At 39.1% G+C, this 24386-nt stretch overlaps 1 protein-coding gene across 1 annotated transcript in view; it reads left to right on the top strand.

Annotated features, from left to right (window-relative positions):
• IMPG1 (interphotoreceptor matrix proteoglycan 1) overlaps positions 1-24386 on the top strand; it is an 89782-nt gene that overhangs the window by 2075 nt on the left and 63321 nt on the right. The window contains exons 2-5 of the mRNA XM_073335128.1: positions 12625-12858; positions 18437-18603; positions 18840-18868; positions 23488-23555. Of these exons, the coding sequence (XP_073191229.1) occupies positions 12625-12858; positions 18437-18603; positions 18840-18868; positions 23488-23555 (498 nt within the window). The remainder of the gene's footprint in view (positions 1-12624; positions 12859-18436; positions 18604-18839; positions 18869-23487; positions 23556-24386) is intronic.

Below are 24386 nucleotides of genomic sequence, written 5' to 3'. Positions count from 1 at the left end.
CTCTTTCTAATTCTTTAAAATAAACAGCAACACACAACAGTTTGATCAAATATTATTGCAATTCTTAGGAACAAAGCTTATCGGAATTTCCTGGCTTTTGTTGTTTTAGCTGGCAGTAGTTTGTTATGTACATTCATTTTTAATAATAATTGGAAAAATTCCCACACCCCAATGTTTGGAAAGTATGTCCACGCACAAATTGAGATTATTTTTGTTCTCATACATATTCATTATTAATATTGTATAGTCAAACATTTTTAAAACTAAATTCTGCTCTCAAATATCCATGCATTGACTTCAAAGGTATTTAGGTGTTCAATGATGCAGACAGGTGGCTCATGAGATTCTCAGAAGTGCCAAGAACCCAGAACCTCAAACGTATTTAGGTGCCTAATCAATGGGATTCAGGTGCCTAGGTGCTTTTGAAAATCCCACTACTTGAATATCTGCATCTTTAGACACCTAAATATCTTTAAAAATCTCACCCTAACTACTTAAATTCAAGTAGTGGGTGTTAGTGGATAGCGGAAATAATCTGGATGTGTTCAAAACTTTCATGGCCCTTCCAGTCTACTATACAGTGCAACTGCTGTACATGTATAGCTGGAGATACTCAGCATTCCTAGGAAATTGAAGGCTCAAATGCAAATTAACTTTTTTCCTTTAAAAAAGAAATCTTCAGAACACTAATAGTCTCTAAACTAATTCATGGATTAATCAATCGCTGATTTTTTCCCCTATCACAGAACTGTCAAACTCAAATTGTTATTTTCAAGGTGGCCAGAAAAAATTGAGTTAGTTTTCTGAGATATTCTATTTTCTCCCTACCCATCTAATTTTGCTTTGAGAGCCTCAACAACCAAGAAGGCTACACATGTCAAAGGGGCTTGCTGGAGATGAATACAAGGGGACTTCATGGGCTGAGTACACAGAACTTCAACAATGCTCCAGAGCTTGTTAGTCCAAAGAGGATCCAAAGGCTGAACTTGAGCTTGCATTTTATGCATTACCCTACCACTAAGCTCGCACAAACCTTTTTTAACACAGAAGAAAAACCCAACACAAAGTGTGTGCGACATTACAGCCTAGAATGAATGTGAGTTACAAAGCACTGAAAATACAAATTCACCAGTGAAAATGTTGAGCGGCTTTGAGCTACAGCAGCATCTCCTGCAATTATGTACTGAAATTATGTACTTTTGTACCCCACTTTCAGTAGGAAAGAAGGTACGCTAGCCGCATAACAGTGCTTATTTCAGGCTGCTACATTTCAGGGGATTTTTAAGTAGACAAATATTCTCCATTCACTCACAGTCATTCTTTAGGAGACAATGGCTTTCTGTGTGCTCGGTGAAATCATTTTAATTCAGTCTGACTTATCCCTTCCCGTTGAGCTGTGCCAATTCAACAGTAACTGTTGCAGATTTTTGTTACTTGTAATTGCCCTTGAGAAAAGGGTTAAACAAATCTATGCCAAAGGAAGGGGCGGGGGGGAAATCATTAAAAAATTCAAAGAAACAAAACATGGAAATGCCAGATTTACTCATCAGAATTATTCCACAGATCATCCATGAAATAAAAATTCATCTTGCTGAATTAAGGACAGTAGCTTCCCTGTTTATGTTTATAAACAACTGAAAAAATAAAATTCAGGTTACTCTGAATGCAAAAACAGTGAATTAATTAGGAATGGTTTTTAATATTTGGCATTCCTTGACTTAACTCCAAAGTTAAATATATGTATTAAAATATTAGTATTGTCAGTGAATATTAAACCGGAGTAGCACATGTATTATAGTTTTGCACACCGATACTGTGGTGATTGGTGCATTATAAATACTTACACAAGATAGCTTTTAAGAGAACAACAATAGAGATGGACTCTAGAGAACAAGGTATTTATCACCAATAAAGGGCTGTCTGTCCTTGAAGGATCTAAACTAAAGGCCACAGAGAAGGGACTTTATCCCAAATTACTCTCCACATGCTAGAAGCCATATTATGGTTTAGTATGTTCTGCACAATTTCTTATAGTGCCCTCATAACTGTGGTATCTTAGTGCCTACTAGTTGGACATTAAGTAACAAGATTAATATCTGTCATGTGTGGTTCATGTGCTCTCATCCTTTTCTCAGGAGAAAAAACTGTATATGCATTCTGGTGTATTTGTTATGGGGTTTAATTTTTTTTTCACCCTAAATTATATGTACATGTTTGTCATGGACACAGGACTAGCTGTGTCTCTGCCCCTTTTCTGGTCTCTCTGAAGGTCTCTTCCCCTTACATAAGAACATAAGCACGGCCGTACTGGGTCAGACCAAAAGTCCATCTAGCCCAGTATCCAGTCTTCCAACAGTGGCCAATGCCAGGTGCCCCAGAGGGAATGAACAGAACAGGTAATCGTCAAGTGATTCATCCCCTGTTACCCATTCCCAGCTTCTGGCAGTTCTCTGTTCTGTTTCTGGCAACATCCCCTGTTGCCCGTTCCCAGCTTCTGGCCTTATCTGTCTTGGGGTGGAATCTTGGCATCTTAGACTGGGGCCCAATAACACTTATCACCTTGCAGGCCAGACTGGGTTTCAGGCACCTTCAGGAACCTGTGATATTGACCAATACCCTTATTAAAGCAAAGTATTTTTTTATTAAATATTGGGAACAAAGCATTAGAGAAAAAGGGATTCCTCAATAACAAAGAGCTGACACATCTTTAGTTTCACCTACTCTTACATTTCACTACAGGCTAAGTTAGACAGACTTTCCTCTTACATTAAAGTAACAGAACAGAACCAACTTATATTCTCCTAGCAAGCCCAGATCCTCCTGAGGGTCCCTGGGTCCCTCAGTCCAACCCATTCTGTTCAGACATGTTTCAGTAGTCCCCAGGAGAGCAGGCTAGAGCCATCAAGGCTGTTTACTTTGGCATTGCCTCTTAATGACCCTTAAGTGTAAGTTAGGAGACACTTAAAAAGGGGGCTTCTTTTCTCTATCCCTAGGTGGGGAGGTTATCTCAGCTACCCAGAGTGACCCCTACAGTGAAGGATTCCACCACAATTATGGGACAGACATTGCCAGATCTAAACACTCTATTAACAATCGCCAAAAAGCACCCCTACGTTTTCACAAAATTGCTAATAGTTTATACTTAATGCAGTTGAGGTCCCCGTTTGTGCCTCACAGACTTTAATGTATTAGGGAAGTACTGTTATCCCCACTTTACCAAAGGGGAACTGAGGCACAGGGAGGCTAAGTGATTTACCCAAGGTCACACTGAAAGGCTGTGGCAGAGCAGAGAACTGAATGTAAGACTCCACGTCCCAATCTAGCACCCTAAACTCTGCACCATCCTTCCTTTCTCTTAGGGAGGCTATGTCAAGACCCTTACACTTGGAACAAAATGTAGTGAGGTTTGTTGTGGTTCTTAGCTCCTGTAGAAGTTCATTGCAGATTCATGGACTGAGAAAGCTCTATTTCCTGCACTGGTAAGCTTTACCTTTGCAGCAAACAGTTCCATTTGCCTGAGGACTGGTGTCCTTATCCCAGAGCTTTAGGTGATCTTTTAGACACCATGGCTTCAGACTCCTAAAAGTACTTTCTTCTGCCAACCAACATAACCATCATCTTACTTCAGCTTCAACCAGCTGCTCTCTTCACCCATTAGTTGATCTTCTCCAAGCAATGAACCATCTTGGTGGTGCTTGTACATATCAAAGGATAGACATAGTTGGATGTCATCTGCAAATTGGTGGCACTTGAACCCATGTTGTCTCACAGTTCTCCTAGTGGCAGCATGTAGATGCCGAATGACATTGAATGGAGCAGTGGTTCTCAACCAGGGGTATGTGTACCCCTTGGGGGTACTCAGAGGTCTTCCAGGGGTACTCAGCTGATCTAGATATTTGCCTAGTTTTACAACAGGCTACATATAAAGCAATAGCAAACCAAAATTTCATAGACAATGATTTGTTTATACTTCTCTATATACTATACGTGAAAGTAAGTACAATATTTATATTCCAATTGGTTCATTTTATAATTATATGGTAAAAATAAGAAAGTAAGTAATTTTTCAGTAATAGCGTGCTGTGACACTTGTGTATTTTTGTCTGATTTTGTAAGTTTTTAAGTGAGGTGTAACTTGGGGGTACACAAGACAAATCAGACTCTTGAAAGGGGTACAGTCGTCTGTAAAGGTCGAGAGCCACTGGTATGGAGAATTGATCCTAAAGACACTCTTTAAATGAGGGGCCTAGTAGCAGAGATACAGTGTCTCTTCACTGTCCTTTGGGTGCATCCTCAAGGAAGGACTCAAATCATTATAAAGCATTCTCTGGTACCCTTGCCACCTCCCTCAGGTGGGGTAGCAGTATCTCGGGATCAAGAGTATCAAATCCTGCAGAGAGATCCAGGAAAATGAGAATGGATGTCTCCCCTCTATCCACTAACATCAAGAAATCATCCACCAATGACATTAATGCTGTTTCTGGCCCATGTCCTGGCCTGAAACCAGATTGTACTGGATCCTGAGTATTGGCTTCAGCTAGATGAGCTCATAGGAAGCCTTTGGCTAGTTTCTCTAAGAACTCGTTCAGGAATGGAAGATTTTATACTGGGCAGGGCTTGAATAGATTTGCTGCAACCAGGATGCATTTCTTCAGTGCTGGTTGCACTTGGTTGAAGGAGGAAGATTCCTTTCCTGAATGAGGCAGTGGCAGGACCGGCTCTAGGCACCAGCAAAGCAAGCACATATTTGGGGTGGCACAATTCCAGGGGCGGCGTTCCGGCCATCCTTTTTTTTTTTTTTTGGCTTGGGCAGTTGCGCTCTCGGAGCTTGGGGTGGCAAATTTTTTGCTGGGGGCAGCAAAAAACCTAGAGCCGGCCCTGGGCATTGGTTATTTCTGTCAGGAAAGACCCACTCTCTTATGATTCTCTTTTACCAGGTAGGAAGGGCAGGATCCAGATTCACCTGTCTTAAGTCAAGACTTCTTCAACATGACCAATACTTTCTGTAGAGTGAATGTGTGAACTCAGACTGAAGATGGGCTGTTTGTTGGTCCGTGTATAGGCTTGGATCCGTGCAACAAGAGGAACCTTCCCAAACATGTGTGATCTTTTACAGCAAAGTAGGAGGATTGTTCTTCACTGAGCATGATGCGGCATAGTCTTGGCTGTAGATTGTAGGCCGTCTGTGTTAATGAAGCAGTTTTCCACCCTCACTAGCTCCTTAGGTTGGGATTTGGCAAGTTCTGTGGAGTCTGAGAAGAAGTTTCTCTTGGCCTGTTATACATCCTCACCATAGGCTTGGAGAAATTCTGTTTCAATCTGTCTGCTTCAGCATTTGTTTTCAGTGATTGGTGTTTGAGTTTCCATCTCTCTCTCTCCTCATCTGGTTTAGGATGTCAGAAAACCAAGGACATCTGTGTGGGCAAGCAGGGAGAACAAGACGTTTGTGGGAGGGGAGCAGTGTGTCACTGGTCAAGTTCCTTGGGGATACTCAGTTAAGGAAATGAACTTCTTCCCATTCACTGAAATTCCAAATCAACTCGTGCACCATTGAGTGAAAACAGTAATGTCTGGTACTGCAATGCTAATCCAATGAGGTTCCAGGGGGGTAGAAGAGTCAAGATGCCCTTACTTAGTTCATTATCCCTTTGCTTATCCATATGAAAGCCATTGCTTTAAAAAAAATGTGTTTTGCAAAGAATGTTTTTTTTCCTAATCAAGAGATTTAAGACTGTCATTTTGTAAACTTCATATTTGGAAATAAATCATCAAAAGCTCTTCTATTGTTTTATTTTAATACATGTTCTTGACTCTCAAGATTTTTCTTTACTAATTATGAAATTGGATCAGTCATTCATTCATTCAAGGAAAATGGTCTCAGCAGTACATTGTCTCATTTGAATATTGTATTACTGTAAGACAATTCCTCCAGACTTTGATGGGAATTTTACTTAAGTAAATAATGAAGGCCACCTTCATGCTATGGAGCATCTAGAGATGACACACCAAAGCCACAGTTCTTCTGGATTCTCAAGGACAGAAATCCCATGCATTCTGGGACATGCCAAAGATTGTGCCTCCATACTGCGCTCACTTAACCAAAAAGAGGCTGGATAGCCATCTGTCTTGAATGGTTTAGACTAGCAGTTCTCAAACTGTGGGTCGGGACCGCAAAGTGGGTTATGACCGCATTTTAATAGAGTCACCAGGGTTGTCTTAGACTTTCTTCAGTCTGGGGCTGAAGCCTGAGCTCCACCGCTCAGGGCCGAAGCCAAAGCCCAAGAGCTTCAGCTCTGGGTGGTGGGGCTCAAGTTACAGGCCCCCTGCCTGGGGCTGAAGCCCGTGGCATTTGGTTTTGGCATCCCGGCCTGGGGCAGAGGGGCTTGGGTTCCTTCTCCCCCCAATACCCCCATGCAAGGCGGCAGGGCTCAGGCGGGCTCAGGCTTTGGTCTTTCCTCCTGGGATTGTGTGGTAATTTTTGTTGTCAGAAGGGGGTCATGGTGCAATGAAGTTTAAGAACCCCTGATTTAGACACAACAAATCCTATATCTTGGGCAAGGGGTTGGGTCCCTTCTAAACCTTATGGTCCTATGATTCTATGATAAGATTTATGGGGCCATGATCTCTATGTTGGATACTGCTCCCCAACACACTTAGGGTGTTTTGGGTTGTTGTTTTTTTTTGGGGGGGGGGGAAGGAATTGGCAAGGGAAGTTGAGACAGCATTAAAATTATCTACCATGAGGGAATCACTGCAGGTTTATGGAAATACACTGTAGCAGAAAATGGCCATCCTCCAGCCCAGGGTTAGATTAAGGCATTTGTAGTATAGGCCTATGCCCATGGTCCCAGATCCTGGAATCGTGATTACTTCAGACTCTCACTTTTAATTTTTTTTTAAGATCAGTTTTTATCCCTCATTTTTCTAAGCAAAAGCTTGGAAATATGACCCGAGTGTAGCCAATATACGTTACCTGTGTGAATTGGCAGATAGCCCAAAACAATAGCACCAAGATGCATAAACAGCACCATACATTTCACTATGGGGTGTTAAGCCTAGGACCCACCACTCTGGGGGCCCTGCCAATAGACCTGAGCAAAATACTGTATTTTTGTGGGCTCAGTCCATCAGCCAGAGCAAATAAACACACCCAAATGCTAGGATAAGTACTGGGAAACCCCTTCTAACACACCTGTTTTTCCCAAAAGGAGGAGGCCTGTGCTGTCACTCCTAAGCCAAAGAAGAATGTCCATGCTTACCGTCCCTGCCACCTGGGAAGATGAGGGGGGCCCTGACACTGCTGCTCCAAGTGGAGGGCTGGGTTGCATGGGTAGGGACCTGCATTGCCTTAATCTGGCCCCGTTCAGTCCTGACGCTTGTTCCCCTCATCAGTCCCATCCCCATGGAACTGGTGTAGAGGGACTCACAGGTGTCAGGACACACTGAAAGAGTGTGCTGCAGAGGCCCTGCCCACCACTGGCAGGTACCACCAGATTTGGTTCATGATTGCTCCCACTAGTGAATGGGAGTATGGTTCTAAATAAGAAGTCCAGCACTTGTCCTTTTATCTGTACCAATTGCACCTTATACGCTCTAATGCTCATATGTTAGCTTCTTTCTTCACATTATACTATTCAATCACTTCTAGAGAGCTGCTGATCTATTTTTAATTGTATGTTGTTATCCTTGCCTACTGCTACAGATATAAATATCAAATAGTGTACTGTGTTACTTGCTGTACACTTAATTCTTGGTATTGGGTGACCTAAACACATCGATAGGAAAGCTGTTGAAATAACTCATTTGGTAATTTTTTGTCAGTTTCTTTGTTACCAGTTACTGTTTTCTTCCTTGACTGAGTCTTGGGTTTTAATTAGTAATTAGTTTACTATGAAGGCAGTATGCCTCATTTATCAATCAAACCTTCCTCTCTACACTTGGAGAACATGCTCTTATATTACAGAGACTAACTTGCTTTTTTTTTTATTGATTTCAAACTTTGCTTTGATTTCAGGCAGTTCTTTTCTTTTCCTCCTGAATTATTCAAACTTTAACATTTTTGCTCTGATATCACCCTTTACTTTTCTATTCAAGCATTCACGATTTTGAAACTCTTCTCTTTGCAAATAACAAACTTTCTGGCATCTAGTCAAACTAAATGTCGTATTCTGAATTAAGCCAGTAGCATAATGCAGTCATGTGGGTATATTTTGCAGACCTTAAAAAGCAAAAATGAGAACTAGGAGAAACAGGTAGTATTGGAAGTCAAAAATAAGGATATATTTATAAAAGGACATCCACTGTAATAATAGGAAAGCAACCATGGATGCAATCTCCTTGCTCCTCTCTTTAGAAAAGAATCCCACTGACCTACTCCATGAAGTTTTTAAATTTCTTTTTTTTTTTAGGAGTTCTGTTAAATAGCCACATACTCTCCTTTTACCAACATGTAAATTAAGAGAGCTGGTTGGGAAATTTTTGATGAAATATTATTTTGTCAGAAAATGCTGATTTGTTGAAACAAACTTTTCACAGAAAAAGGTCAGTTTGACAAATTTCCCAACCCCAAAAATTTTTGAAAAAAAAATCAAAATTACCAAAAGGTTTTGTTTCAACATTTTTGAAACAAAAGATTCTGATTTTCCTGTTCAGGACCATCATAGTTTGAGAATCTGTGTTGTAACTGTCTGAGATCAGGACTGGGGGAACAGGGATTCCTGATTTTAAATACCCGCACTGAAACTAACTCCCGCCTTGGCCCTCGTAAAGCCACTTTGCCTGTCTTCCTCAATTATGCCATCTGGAAAATGGGGGAATTATACCCACCTCCTTCACAGGGTAGTTAGTGAGGATTAGTTAAACATTTGTAAAGCATTACATAAACACTTAAAGTTTATTATTAAAAAGTCACCATACTGTGCCCGATGTCTGCTTTCCTAAACTAGAATTATCATAACAAAATAAAAACCATCTTCCATACATCTCCTGAAGGTAAAACTGGTACAAATGCCTTTGCCAATTAACAGGTCTAAACAAAAGGGCAAAAGAATTGTGTAGGGCAAGGGTCTTATGTATACACACAACAGTGAAAAATATCCTTGCCCCAAAAATGCTTTGCTTTAAATTAAAATAAATTCCCATATTCCTGGGATTCCTTGGGACGTGGTTTCTTCAAAAAGTGTTCTGGGTACTGGGCTTAATAAATATACAATATAAAATTGGGATGATCTGAGTGTACTTAGATATAAAGGGGGATGGGGGGAGAAAGAGACCGGGTAGACTACAGCTTATAGGCACATCACCACCTGGCAAAAGACTTGTTATGTATAAGTGTATATTTTTATTCAACAGAAGGAGATAAAGATGCACACAGAAACAAGCTGCATAATCCAATGACACATATTCAAGCATGTAAAATGTTTAAGCCATTTAGATGCTTGTGCCCTTTGGTGAAAATTTCTCAGGTCTATAATTGACAGTTTCCACTAAAGCAGAGGGAGAACAGAGGTCTAAACAAGCATTTCTATCCACAGAGAGTTTGCTCTTCAATTAGCATTCAGTAAAATTCTGGGAAACATTATGAAGAGACAGTGGGTTTTCTAAGTCAAGTTTTATAGAGGTTTGACAAGAGAGTGAGCTCACAAGTTCATATAGTAGGAGTCAAAAAGGAATAGGGTCACCTATAAGATGCAAATAAGGTGAAATTCATCCATTTATGCACAGCCCATGCAAAACCCTCTCCCCCCATTCAGGTCCCACAGTGCCCCTGTGTGTGGAAGGGGGAGATTGTGGCTGGAGTAGCTATAGCAGAGAAAGATTACTCCTGTCCTGAATAGGCAAGCAGAGCATGGGCTATTGGAGGTGGGTCAGGAGGGTGAGTACATGTAAGTACAATGTAAGTACAGCAGCCTAAATCCCAATCTTTGCATAGGTGGCACAGAGGAGCTGCAGTCACTATTCCAGCTTTGAAAGGAGATTCTCCATCATAATACTCTTGTAAATAGAATGGTTATTAATTCAAGCTAATGCCACAGGGTCAAATCCTGGGGAAGAAGCAAATCCTTCGTGGAAGGTCTTTGCTTCATACAAAAGCTATCATGGACTTAGTGACAAAATCCTCCGTCCCAACTGGTCAGATGGCCTGTGCATCTGGGCCATAACCACAAATACAGCATGTGGGGTGGAGCAGAAAACATAGCCTCCTGCTCTCCCCTCTGTGTGGGCTTTTGGCCTCACCCAGCATATCTCATCCTTGCAGAGGAGCTTGCACAGACCTGCGTTGGAGATCTTACTGGGGTGGAATCTTCCTGCAATGAGATTTCCACTGTTGTTACTGCCACAGGATGTATCAGTATTTGGCCCATTATGGTTTCTGGTAGCCCTTGACAGCCTTTGAATGGAGCAAAATCCTTTCATGCTGTCTCATCTTTATCAATCATAACTGGGCACCATTAAAAATATAACTGTGTATTATTGGTTTGCACCCTGAATGTGGAAACATTAATTCATTCATAAGCTGTGGTGAGTCCAAGGACAGGTAAAATATATCAGAAGCACCAATCTATCCCTTTCTGTCTTGCCCCTGTCATTTCTTCAGAATATTTTCCATCTTTTTGCTCATTTGCTTTGGCACATGTCAACAACACATTGATACAAATATTTATATGATAATAAGTGAACTGCAGTGATTTGATATGACAAATGTTACATTACTGTATCCTCATTTTCACCAACAATAGCCATGTACATGAGGAAAGCCTCTTCCATCTCCAGATTTTCCATCCCTTTTTGCCACGTCCAGTATTTCTGCTACTCATTTCCTATCCATTTCCACCCCATTTTTTCTGCAAGACTGTAATTCACTGAGTTCCAAATTGTCAAAGTGATGTTATCATCCTTATTTTAATCTGTCTAAAAACAACTGACATAATTTCAGTGGTGCTGGAAGGTACTGGTGGGGTGCTGCCACACCTCCTGTCTTGAAATAGTATTAACAAACACCAACTACATGGTTTCCATCATGAGTACCCTCACTATAAAAATTGTTCCAATACCCTGCCTAATTTTGTACTATTTGTTTTAGGCAATTTCTTCAAATTCACAGGAAAACAGACTTGCTTTGTTTTACTCTTAATTTTCCAATAATCTGATTTTCTTGTAAATGTGGTGTCTTGGTTTATCACTTTCTCCTCCACTTAGAAAGTCTGAACATTTTCCAAACGCATTTGTTGTTTGCAGCCAATTCATCAGCATCCAGGCTACATGCACATTATGTCACCCTCTTATTTTCTGCCTCAAAAATTTTTCCAGTTATCTACAGAATTCATCCCTTCCTTTTCACAGCAGTTCTTTCAACTAACAATTTATTTTTTTTAAATTTATGACTAAAGAATATATCAGGCCTATGAAAATGCATCAAAAGTATCCTTAAAAGTGCATTTTAACATCAACATTATAATTTATGCAGCATTAAAGAACAGAATCTAAAATACACCAATTGCTTCACCCAAGGGCTTCTTCATTATCTTCATCAAAAGGCTACTTTGTCAGCTCACTAAAGTTTATAGATTAGACCTTATTTTTACTCTGTTAAACTTTTTAAAATCAAACTTGAATTGCTGTGTTGTATGATAACGTGTTGGATATAATGTAGAAATGGGACAAATGTCCTGAAGAACTGTGGGTCATTCAGAATATAGAGGTATTTGCTAACCTGCGGATAAGTTGAGCGTATTTTGTCACCCTGGAAGCACTACCATTCCTTATAGATATTATTCTCCATAAGGCAACACTGAGTAACTGGGGATATGACTTTATGCTAACATCTACTATTCACTACAAAGGTTCTTATCACCTCTGTAGTGCCTTCCATCCAAGGATCTAAATGATTATGAAACCTTATTTAAGTACAGCAAGCAATGTTCATCCTCATTTTTCTCATGAGAAAATTAAGGCACACAGAGATTAAGGGTTAAATTAGCAAAAGCACCTGAAGTGACTTTCAATGAAACTGAGGTTCCCAAAGCCTAGATTTTTAAAGGTATTTAGGTACCTACAGGTGCCTACTGGGATTTTCAAAATAACTAGGCACTTAAATCAAGGTGAATTGGCACCTAATCAGTTAGGCACTTTTGAAAATCCCACTAGCCACCTATATGAATCTTTAGGCATCTAAATACCTTTAAAAATATGACCCTACATGCCTACATCACTTTTTGAAATGGGACTTAGGCTGCTAAGTCACTTTGGCCCAGATCCTCAAAGCTATTCAGGCACCTAACTCCCATTGAATTAGGCCCCTAAATACCTTTGTGGATCTGGGCCTTAGGTGCTTTAGAAAATTTTACCTTTAGTGTTCTCAAGGTCACACAATGAGCTAGTCAGAGTGGAGAATAGAAATCAGATATCCTGACTCCCAGTTCTATGGTCGGATCACAAGTCCGTACCCATATCAGCCTGTTTGTTGACCTGTTCACAGTAATGTAGGTAATTGAGAACCCTAGTGTTTGGTGTTTAAGATAACATATTGAAAATAGACCAAAACCTATAGTACATACAGACAGTCCACATACTGTGTGTTTATTTATTCATTCATGTCTCTCTCTATTATTTTACCCCTTACAGAAATCCCTAATAAAATAAATCGTAATGAAGCCAAACAGCTTGCAGATGACTCAGGGTCAGATAAAACAGAAAGAACAACAAAGAGGTCCAGAGTGTCAACCATCAGGAGGATATTTGATATGGCAAAGCATCGAACAAAGAGGTCATCTATTTTCCCAACTGGTGTGAAAATCTGTCCACAAGAATCAGTGAAGCAGGTTTTAGCCAGCCATCAAGCTTATTATCGGTTAAGAGGTGAGAGGATGATTGCACCACATATTCTTTTCTTGTGAATCTTTCCTTTAATTTAAGAAACCCAACAATAGCCCTTTGTCACTCTGTTGTTCTCTAGTACTGGGCAGAAAACTTGGCACTTACTCTTTTGTGAGACTGGGGAACAGTTGCAGGTACATCACAGTACAGTGGTGGCACAAGGTATGAGCAATCATGAGTGATGCAAACAAGAGATACTAAGTTGCTATCACAATCTCCAAGGAAGTTACAATGTGTTCTTGTTTAGTTGATGATAAAAACCAAATAATGGGTGCACTAACCGGTGGAAAAAGGCCACCTTTTAAAAAGATGTAGCAGATGCCACAGGTTTAATGCCTCCTTCCACCGCTGCTCACAAATGCTCCTCTCCTCACTCCCTCCAGCACAGCACAAATTCTAGAAATACTAGTCTGGTCGTAAACAAGCACTTAAATTACAGTAGAACCCCGTTTATCTGAGCCTCCATTATCTAGCTCTTTGCATTAACCAAACCACCAGTCACCCAAGGCTGACAGGGGTGGGGCTAGAGCGGTCAGCCCAGGGCGGGTGGGGCTCTGGCTTTCAAAATAAGGGATGGAAAGGTCTTTGCCAATTCTCCTGATTATCCAAATGTTTGAATATCTGATCTGGTCCGAGTCCCAGATAGATCAGAAAAACTGGGTTCCACTGTGTGTTATTGTTGATTAGGTTATGATAGTGTTCAAAATGTTCTAGGCACTCTCCAAACACAGAACTAGACACAATCTCTGCCCTGGAGAATTTACAGTTTTTAAAAACATTTTGTCACTCTAAATAGCCATTCTGCCTTTTATGTATTTTCTAGCTAAATAGATGCAAGTGACTTGTAAGCACTGTTTTCCTGCTGGAGCAGAACGGTGCATGTGCAAATAACACAGCCACCACTGAAGACCTTGGTTCAAATCTTAATCCCAAATGTACTTTGTTGTAGGTTACAAATTAAACTGGGTTGAGTGGTTTTAGCTTAGTTCATATTGAACATTTATCCAGGTAACAGAATGAACACACCAAGAGCCTGATCCAAAGCTCATCGAAATAAATGGAAAGATTCCCATCCAGCTCCATGGTCTTTGAAACACACAGTAAAAATAAAGAGAGAGAGAGAGAGAGGTTTACAAATAATCTGAAAATAGAAAAAAAAAGGATTCCTCTTTAGAAAATGCATGTCCTCCAGTGAAGGAGCACAGGAACTACCAGGTGTGACTTAAGGGACCAACCACATCGTGTGAATAGTAAACAATGAATGCTCATTAGTAAGCTACTCATTCAGGGCCAGATTCTGCCCCCCTAACTCCCACTAAGTAATACATTACTCAGCAGGTGCTGCTTACAAAAAAATGGTACTATTCCATCCGAGTATAATGTGGCAGAACATAGCTCTAAATGATTGCAAATAAGGAACCAATCAGTCAAAAGGACAACCTGCACAATGGCAATTCATGGACAGAAAAAAGGACTAACTTAATTAGGTAAATTATTCACTGTTAATGTGACTATCTCTAGTCAGAGGACAGGCTCAGCGCTGGAAGGGCAGATGTTTCACAACTTATTATTGAGGTGTATTGGCACAGCAGTGCAAGCATGTTTGCACAGTGCATACCTACACTAGCTTTGAGAATAGCCATTTTTGTCACTGACTATTAATTTTAGAGACCCTGAGGTTTTAGATAGTGTAGGCAATTTTCACCTGCAGTTACTGAAATTATCAGATATTAAAAGTGAAATCTCCATCTTACAGTTATAAAAGATTCAAAAATAGATCTGGAACTGCTGAAAGATACAGCTTTGAAATTGCTGAGAAGTTCCATGCTAAAAGTACGCTACATTTTGAAAATGTTTGAATTCCTTTTCCTCTGAAGGGCTCAGACTTGAAATATACATTTTAAGTAGTCTGAGCTTTCATTCTGTGTGTGCACCATCTTTTCACAAAGCCAAATATTTAGCTGGATTTGGTGACACTGAAAGTAATGAACAATGGACTCATCCAACAGATAATGAATGAAGCAATCATCCCAAAACAGGGAGGGAGGAAGTTCAGAGAAAGAAAAATAACAGTGCAATAGCCACTGTGTTCATAAATCTCAGAACCATTTTGTATTTCAAGCAACATTAGAGATGATATATAGTGTTTAAGATATGTGATCCTTTAAATATTAATTGCCACATCAGTCACATAACAAAGATAAAAAGAACAGGAGTACTTGTGGCACCTTAGAGACTAGCAAATTTATTTGAGCATAAGCTTTCGTGTGCTAAAACCCACTTCATCAGATGCATGCAGTGGAAAATATAGTTGGAAGATAGATAGATATACACAGAAAACATGAAACAATGGGTGTTCTCTGTGTGTGTACATAAAATCTCCCCACTGTTTTTTCCACTGCATGGATCTGATGAAATGAGCTGTAACTCACGAAAGCTTATGCTCAAATAAATTTGTTAGTTGCTAAGGTGCCACAAGTACTCCTTTTCTTTTTAAGGATACAGACTAACACGCTGCTACTCTGAAACATAACAAAGATAGATGCTCTCAGACCAGAGTATGTATTACCAGAATCAGTTGTAAGTTTAATGGGACACTTTGCAAAGTGAGAGATGCCTGATCTCTGTAACCCATGCAGAACATTCTGGGCAAGAGGAGGGGTTGGCATCTGTGCAGGGATTGAGGCACTTATCAACGGAGTTGGGGTGCCAGTCACTAATAGGGGTGTGGATTAGGTGATTATCTTTGTGGATCCATGAACAGTTGGGCCCCCAACTTCATCTTACAAGGTAGAAGAGTACAATCAAAAGCTGTAGGTGTTTGCTGGGTAGAAGTGCTAAAAGAATGGGGCCCTGCTGAATCACACACTTATATGTTCCTTATCTTCTTCTGTGTTTGGGGAACTTCCAAAATCTTTTCACCAGACCTCCACCCTCAGCTCATTCAAATCACCTCTAAAAACTCACTTCTGCAGCATTGCCTACAAAAGTCATGCCCAGATTCATAAAAAAAATTAAACCAATAGAATGTATGTCTGAGTAAGCTTGCTGTCTTATTAGTATAACCCATCTGCTTCCTCCTCTCTCCCTGCTGCATGTTATGCTCCTCACTTGTCCACCGTTTAATATGCAAGCTCCTTGGGGCAAGGACCTTACTTCTATATATTGCTTGTGAAGTGCATAGCACATTTGTGGATACTAGCAAATAAATAAAAATGTATGGGGCCAGCCCCAAATATAAACTAGTTTACAAAATATTACAGTTAAATTTCATGGCTTTCTTGTATAAGGAGAGAGTAAATAGTCTATATAGACAGATGCATGTCTTCTGCTGAACATCAGGTTGGCGGGGTGGGGAGGGAGAGAGACCTCACATCATATCATTAATTGCTGGAGACAGCTAAGAGAATCCATTAAGTAGAGCTGCTGTCAGAGCCATTCCTGAGTGCCATGTGATTTTTAGCCCACTGAGCTCTGCTTCTGAAATCTCCATCCCCATTTTTTTTCCTTCTTGTGCTCACTTTTATTTTCCCAAATGATACAGAACAGCAGTGGTTGTTCCACAATGGAGATACCCATCTCTTTCCTGCCTGCTGCAGCTTGGCATGTAATTTGGTGATTCATCACCGTGGAGTTGTTACTTAACATTTAACAAACAAACCTGTACACATGTACAAAGAGAAAGAAAACACTGTTGTTTCCAAGGGGCTTTTACCTAAACTAAGTAATTCAGTTTTTCTGGAGGTGCTTTGGGAAACAAGGAGAAAGGTACACAGTTTTAAACATCAGAGTTCACTACTCCTATGACTGAGAGATTTAATTTCTCTTTTTTCTGGTTTTGAAAAAGCTTAACTCACTCAAAAGCTCCATCTTAGAATATCAGCAATGCTCTTGAATAAGAAGAACGCTGGGACAAATTCATCCCTGGTGTAATTGCAGTGAAGTCAATGGAGTTACACCACAGTTGAACATGATACACTGTGTTGGGCTGGAATTTCTCTCCACAACCTCTTCCACTTGCTTCCCGAGAAATTAGCTCAAATCTGGACTCGTCACTGAGTTTGTTTTTTTTTTTTATTGGCATACAGCAATATTACACGGAGGTGATTAAGCTCAAATGCAGCTGGTTGGGTATAGCAGTTTACCACATCTCCAAAGCACATAATAATAAATCAGATTATATACCTATTCTAAAACACACTAATGCATGCGCATTACATTTTACATTGTATCACACTTTATAACTGCCTTACTAATTTTTGGTTTCAGAGTAGCAGCCGTGTTAGTCTGTATCCGCAAAAAGAAAAGGAGCACTTGTGGCACCTTAGAGACTAACAAATTTATTTGAGCATAAGCTTTCATGAGCTACAGCTTCTCCAGGTACCTCCCCTGAAGCTCCCATTGGCCGGGAACTGGCAGGGGTGGAGGTGCTGAGGGGAACTGGTACTCTTCTGGCTCTGTCAATCTGTTTCTTCACTTCAGCAGGTGAGTATTGTAGTTGTAAGAACGCTTGATAGAGATCTTGTAGGTGTTTGTCTCTGTCTGAGGGGTTGAAGCAAATGTGGTTGTATCGTAGAGCTTGGCTGTAGACAATGGATCGTGTGGTGTAGTCTGGATGAAAGCTGGAGGCATGTAGGTAGGCATAGCAGTCAGTAGGTTTCCGGTATAGGGTGGTGTTTATGTGACCATCGCTTATTAACACCGTAGTGTTCAGGAAGTGGATCTCTTGTTTGGACTGGTCCAGGCTGAGGTTGATGGTGGGATGGAAATTGTTGAAATCATTGTGGAATTCCTCAAGGGCTTCTTTTCCATGGGTCCAGATGATGAAGATGTCATCAATGTAGCGCAAGTAGACTAAGGGCATTCGGGGACAAGAACTGAGGAAGCATTGTTCTAAGTCAGCCATAAAAATGTTGGCATACTGTGGAGCCATGCAGGTACCCATAGCAGTGCTGCTGATTTGAAGGTCTACATTGTCCCCAAATGTGAAATAGTTATGGGTGAGGACAAAGTCACAAAGTTCAGCCATCAGGTTTGCCATGACATAATGTCGCTAAGGTGCCACAAGTACTCCTTTTCTTTTTACTAATTTTTGTAACCAATCCCTGTACAGAGCCTGAACCATCCACGGGCTGCAAAATATATTAATAAGCAAAGCTGCAGCTGCAAGCTTATCACACACTACTCTTCTTACTATTTCTTTATTTACTAACTACATGTATTTTACAAGGCCACTTGTGAATTTATGCTTTGTCCATTGTTAACATGTTTCCTTACTTCTATTTTCTTTCATTGTTCATGCAAGGCGTACACGTTGTAGCAAGAAAGTGCTTGCTAGCACTCAGAGGCTCAGTCCTTCAGTGTGAAGACAAATAAATATCAACTCAGATAAACAGGAAAACTGCAAAAAAAATATCTTCTGTTAAATTCACGGAATGAAAACAAAAAATCTGAAATGCAACAGAAAATTAGCTCTTGCTTTAAGAGTATGTGGAAGTTGGCCTGGAAGTTTTCTGTATCGTTTAGTATATCCATCCCTGACCCTGCTCTGCTTCTTCAGTCTGCCAGGAAGCTGTATGGGAAGCCTTTCGGATCTTTCTGGATCGGATTCCTGATACAAATGAATATCAGAACTGGGTCAATGCCTGCCAGCGAGAAACCTTCTGCATATTTGACATTGGCAAAAACTTCAGCAACTCCCAGGAACATCTGGAGATAATCCAACGGGTAAGAATGACTGAACTTTCTTTAGAAATGTGAAGATTTCCCAGATTCCATCCCTTAAATGTCATGCATAAGGGTAAGGACTAACATAGACAAGGGAGGGTGCACTGCACAAAATCAACATTCACTGGGTGAAAAAAAGTGGTGTTAACAATAAAGTAAACAGAAGGACTAACAGGCTTCTCGTGTTTGACTGAATACACCCACTGGTAAAAACTTTTTTTTTAATCTTTTTGCAGCGAGTAAAACATAGACCCTTCCAGGAAAGGTAAGTAAAGCAAAAGTAGAGTACTCGCCAGTTGATGCTACTGCCTTTTTTGAAAAAGGTATGTGCAGATATATGTGGATGTGAGAGAGTGCATGCATGTACAGAACCCCGGTGTGCACTGTGTGTAGTATATGTGAGACAGCTGTGTGTTTTGTACAATAATAGAGCGCCATATAATTAAGGTTGTGCAAAAATCTTAGCTAATACCTGTTTCCTTTGCAACATCACGAAAAATTCTCCTTGCTTAGTGTGACCATGAGGTTCAGATGAGGCCAAAGCCTCTGCTAGAATAGGTGTCATGAGAGAGTATGACTAACACACATACATACCCCAAAATTCTCTGCAAAACCTGAACGTTAAATAAAAAGAAGACAGAGAAAAGGAGAAATCTTTGGTGTGGGAAAAAGTCAGCCATTCTATGACTTGATTGTAGGGGTTCTAATCACTTTTGCTACATTCTACAAGAAAGTGCAAATCCTGTGCTTTAATTTAAAAAATTAAACATCAACATAATGAAGATATGCTTATCTCAGTGTTAACTGATGTTCAGCTATCCTGTAAATCCTACCATGCAGAAAATTGTCTCTACATAGGCTTTAAGAGCTTGTCTACACTGGGAAATTTACGGAAAGAGCTATTTCAGAATAATAGTGCTTTTTTCAGATTTAGCTTAATCCACTTCTAGAATAGCTATTTTGGTAAATTCCTAATCATAGACAAGCCCTAAATATAGCAGTTGGAGAAACTTAGCCCAACCCCATCCCAATCATCTCAGTTAAATGGGTCACCACTTGGGACCATCTGCAGACCAGCTTTATTAAGCGCAAGTGTTTGCTTTGATCCTTTTCTTTTTAACTAACCACCCCCGCACACACACAAATTAAAATGTAAAAACTATGTTAAAGGAACACCGTCGACTTAAAGTAAATTTACTTTTTGAAACGGACAAGCAATTTCCCATGATAACCTACTCAAATCCCCCTGCCAATCTTAGAGATTCTCAATAATCAAATTTTCCTATTTTTAAAGTTTTTCTCTTCCTATTGCTATGTGAAAGATACAGACAAACAACATGATGGCAATGATTAATTAACTTACTATATGAAAAGTGCAGTCAAATGCAACAGAAAACAAACTGAAAAATGTTTCTTCTTGAATCACTTTAAAATGATTGTATCCTTATCATGTCACTTGTAACCACAGAAGTAATATTTTTAAATTAAGGTTCTCCCTTTAACATGACGTTGAAGTTATGCAGTCATTGCCTTTTAAATACAAATCAGGATATGCAAAACTTAAGATTCTAACATAGCAACAGTAACTCAGTTATGTTGGATATATGTAACTTTTTCCATTTCTATTTTTCTGAGTTCATGTGTAGCTTAATATATTATTTGTTGTCATAAAAATATATTGCATAAAATATATAAGATGTACATAGCTGGTGAGTTCACATTGCTGTTGGAATCTTAAGCTTTGCAAAAAATTGTTGTGATTTTAACTGTTCAACTGTTTAATTTTTCACTAATGTTATTTTGCTATCTCTGTGTAGCTATACGGACCATGTATGTGCTGTGTACATATGAACATGCCTCAGGTGAAATCCTGGTCACATTGAAGTCAATGGCAAAATTCTTATTGACTTCAAGTGAAGCCAAGATTTTAGTCCTTGTGTGCATTTTCTTTATGAAGGGTATATATTTTAGTAGAGATACCTTTATTGTGTGTGTGTGTGTATGTAAAAGAAATGGCATGTTTCAATAAGATAAGATTTATTCCAATCATGATTTTTTTAAATTTGATTAAGAAGCAATTTAAATTATTGTTTTGAATGCTACAGTGAGTTGAAGCTCTTTCTGCCAGGATACAAAAATTGTTCATAGTTCACTAGAAGCCACAGAAAGAAGATGTATTATGCAATATATATGATATATTAGCTGAAAAGATAACCCTCACCCAGCTTCTTTCCATGCAGCTTAAAAATGAGTAGGTATTTATTACAGTCCTATCTAAGAGATGTAATGGTAGATGCTTGGCAGACAACAGACCATCACCAAAATTCAACGGGATAAACTCTAGAAAATTATGTATGGTGCATGAAAACTAAAGAAACATGTAGAGAAATGAGGAAAGGGTCGAACCTTGCTTAAAACTCCTCAGTAGAAACTGGGAAATTTATACGTCAATTTCAGGCATATCACTGCTATTGTGTATAATTTATTTATTTATAATATTTATTCATATTGAAAAACTCTAGGTACAATTCTATAACAGTTTTAATCCACTGAAATTCTATTAAAGTTAACGGAATACACTCACATAAAACCAGTGTAACAAAATAGAAGTTCAGGTCCTACGTTAAGAGAACATCAGGACTACAGGGTAAAACCCTCAAAAGGCTGAAAATGACAAAATTAAAGTTGCATGCTTAATTCTGCCCCCTTGTACGTAAATATTATGGTACAGTCTTAATCATGTAATTATCTGGTTGTTGAATTACTATAATATAATTTCATACAATTGTTTGTACAAGTAGATAATCATGTGTGGCAACTTGTAATATTTTTTCATTGTTATGAAATATTGTTATCATTGTCACAATGTCCTTAGTAATTTTGATTTAACTATTCTGAGTTTTCTGCTTTCTTAGGTATGTAGTTTAATAATGTAAGGCCTGATTAAATTCCCATTCACGTCTGTGCAAATGTCAGCAGCCATTCAGTACACATGGGCTGAAGTGGCTAATTATTAAGCTAATTTCCAATGCTCGCATGCACAGCACAACTTTCCTTATGTGCAGTTCAGAGGATGAGGCAGATAACAATGAAGTTATTTGTATTTCAGCTGAGTAATTTTAGCTGAAAATGTAGGTGGCCATGGCTCTATGCTATTAAACTTATTCTTTACTACTGAACTGTTTGGAGGAATGATTTCATGTACCTTTTATGGACTCTGTCAAGCACAGATTCGTACTCAATGCTAAAATATGCTACACATACATATCTAAGTTTCCCACCATACACGATATTCAGAGAATGAGGCAAAGGATCTACTGTCCACCTCCTCTAATTTTTTCATGGTATAACTAAGTTATTAAGTTAGCTATTTGTGTATGTGCAGCATGACCTGCCTTGGCTACATATGCTAAGAGCTTAGTGTTGTCATCATTAACAAAATACTTTGCATATGCAATGTATTTTCTCTCACTCAGATCAATTTTCACCAGAACACTCCACTCATAGGCATTTCCTCCATAAAAACTATTTTCCCTCAATTTGGTGTATTCAATAGTGTTGTCACGTGACATCACAGCCACCATCCTTCCAGCCAAGGGAGATTGGACATATTGCTAGCATAGGATGTCATACTTCTTTTTTAGTTAAAAGAGTACCAGCAATTCAAAGCATATGTGAGGCATTTCCTCCTCTTTCCAGTCTAATCTTAGCTAGCTTGGGGAAAGAGACTTCTATTGAATTCAGACGTCCAGTTTGGTAGTACAAAAAACAGCCTCCATGTCACCAGAAATTATTTGAAATACCAATAATGTAAGATAGACCACTGGTAAAAAGTAATAGATATAATTCAGGCAGCCAGCTGGCAGAGTTAGATTAAGTCAGGACTTTGTGCTCTTAAACTCTGGTCATGCACAGATCTGGTGCGCTATCGAGGTGCCATTCCTGTGTTTGAAGAGAAGATGGGGTCAGAGCTGCAAAGTTCAGATCTGGATTTGAATTTAGACTTTCTCAAAGTTCTGGGGTATCCGGTTTTAGGCCTATCGTAGACAGGCCTATGATGTCTGGATCCAGATCTGAATCCAAACTTTCCTATAATTCAGGAAGGTTTTGATCACGGGATCTGGTTTAAGACCAGACCATTACGAGTTTAAAGGGGATCAATGACAGCCATCTGGCTGCCAGTGGTCTGACAACTGATTCTCACTACCCCCCTCCCACCCTCCTTAATTAGCCAGGAAAAATATAAGAGATATAGTATAGTCGGAGTCCAGTGGCTCCAAGATGAGAATTCTAAAGAGATGCTCAGACCATGCTTCATGTCATGACCAGCAAGGGAGAAAATATTTGGTTTAGAAAATATTCACGCACAGAGAGTTATTGACTTGGGGCCCAATCCAATTCTGACTTAAGTCAAAGGCAAAACTTTCACTGACTTCAGTCAGCAAAGAAACAAGCCCGAAATAGCTATTGTATGTATAATCTGACTATATGCTATTATCACATTTTAAAGGGCCCACTCTCTTTATGATTATTCATAGAATTAATGAAATTTCACAAGCAAGCTCATGTTAGGTGTGGTATTCATACAACTACATGGTGTATGCATATATCACATAATAGTTTCTTAGTGAAAGGAGGAATGTTATGCTGGAAAAAGGACATAAATATAAGTTCTAAAATTCCCAAATAAAAAAGCAATTGATTGCTCCACTGCCTTGTTTAGAATGTAATTAAATGTAATGTAATCAAAATATTACATTAAAAATAACTTCCTTTGTTTAAAACTGCATTTAATGTAGAAGCCAAAATTTCATTATATTCCTGCTGATAATGACACCGCATTCATGCTGGCCATTAAATCATTCCTTTCTATCTGATTAATAGGAAAGATGAAATATCTACGGAGAAGACAGGTGGCAAAAAGCTTGAGGACATTTCTTCCCTTTCTACAGGTAAAATTGAAACTGCTTGCCCATTAGCACAAAATTGGAAGAAACAATTACAGTTAGAATTTAGAAGGCTGTAATTTGGTGACTGCAACAAAAGTAAAAAATGTTCAGTTAGGTACAACCAAAAAAAAATGTGTTTTAGCAAAATGATCTATACCGAGAACATTAGGATTTCTGTGTAGTGTACCTGGACATTCAGACAAAAGAAACCATGACTCTAACTTGGTTTCTCACATTATTTTCCATTCCGATGGTGCACTTTCATAAACTTCACCTTTTCTAGTTTGATTTGCAGCCAATAAGATGTCACAGTGTTCATTTTGTTTCACTTATAAAACAATGTTTGGAGTTTGAGCTGTTGCATTTTGTTAGCCAAAATCAGCAGACTAGGATATACCAATACAATTCTTTATTTTCAAGTGACTAGCCAGAAAGTCATATTAATCAGCATATTAATTCAAGCTTTTATTTAAAAGGTGTGGCAAGAAAGAATGTTAGCAGGTGCAATGTGTTTCAAGCTTTGAAAAGAAGTTTTTTTTTTAAATGGTAAAATATTGAAATTAAAAACTGTAAATATTAGCAGCTTAGTGAAGTAAATGGTCAATCATTGTATTTTCTTTATTGATTTGTGTATTATAGAAACTTCTTAAAAGTTACTTTAACCAAGGTGTTTCTAATATTACAAATTTATTTGCTTCCAATGGAAAATTCAAGTTTTTTTCGCTAAGCCTCTTATTACTTTAAATTGACTACTAGAGAAAGATATTAGTCTGTCATATGGAGCACCCTCCAGCAACACAGTGCAGCAGAACAGGTGTGCTGCCTCAGTTTCCC

The sequence above is a fragment of the Lepidochelys kempii genome, chromosome 3 (assembly GCF_965140265.1).
Source record: "Lepidochelys kempii isolate rLepKem1 chromosome 3, rLepKem1.hap2, whole genome shotgun sequence".
Taxonomy (NCBI): Eukaryota; Metazoa; Chordata; order Testudines; family Cheloniidae; genus Lepidochelys; species Lepidochelys kempii.
Note: the sequence above shows the minus strand (reverse complement) of the source record. Positions and strands in the feature narration are given on the sequence as shown.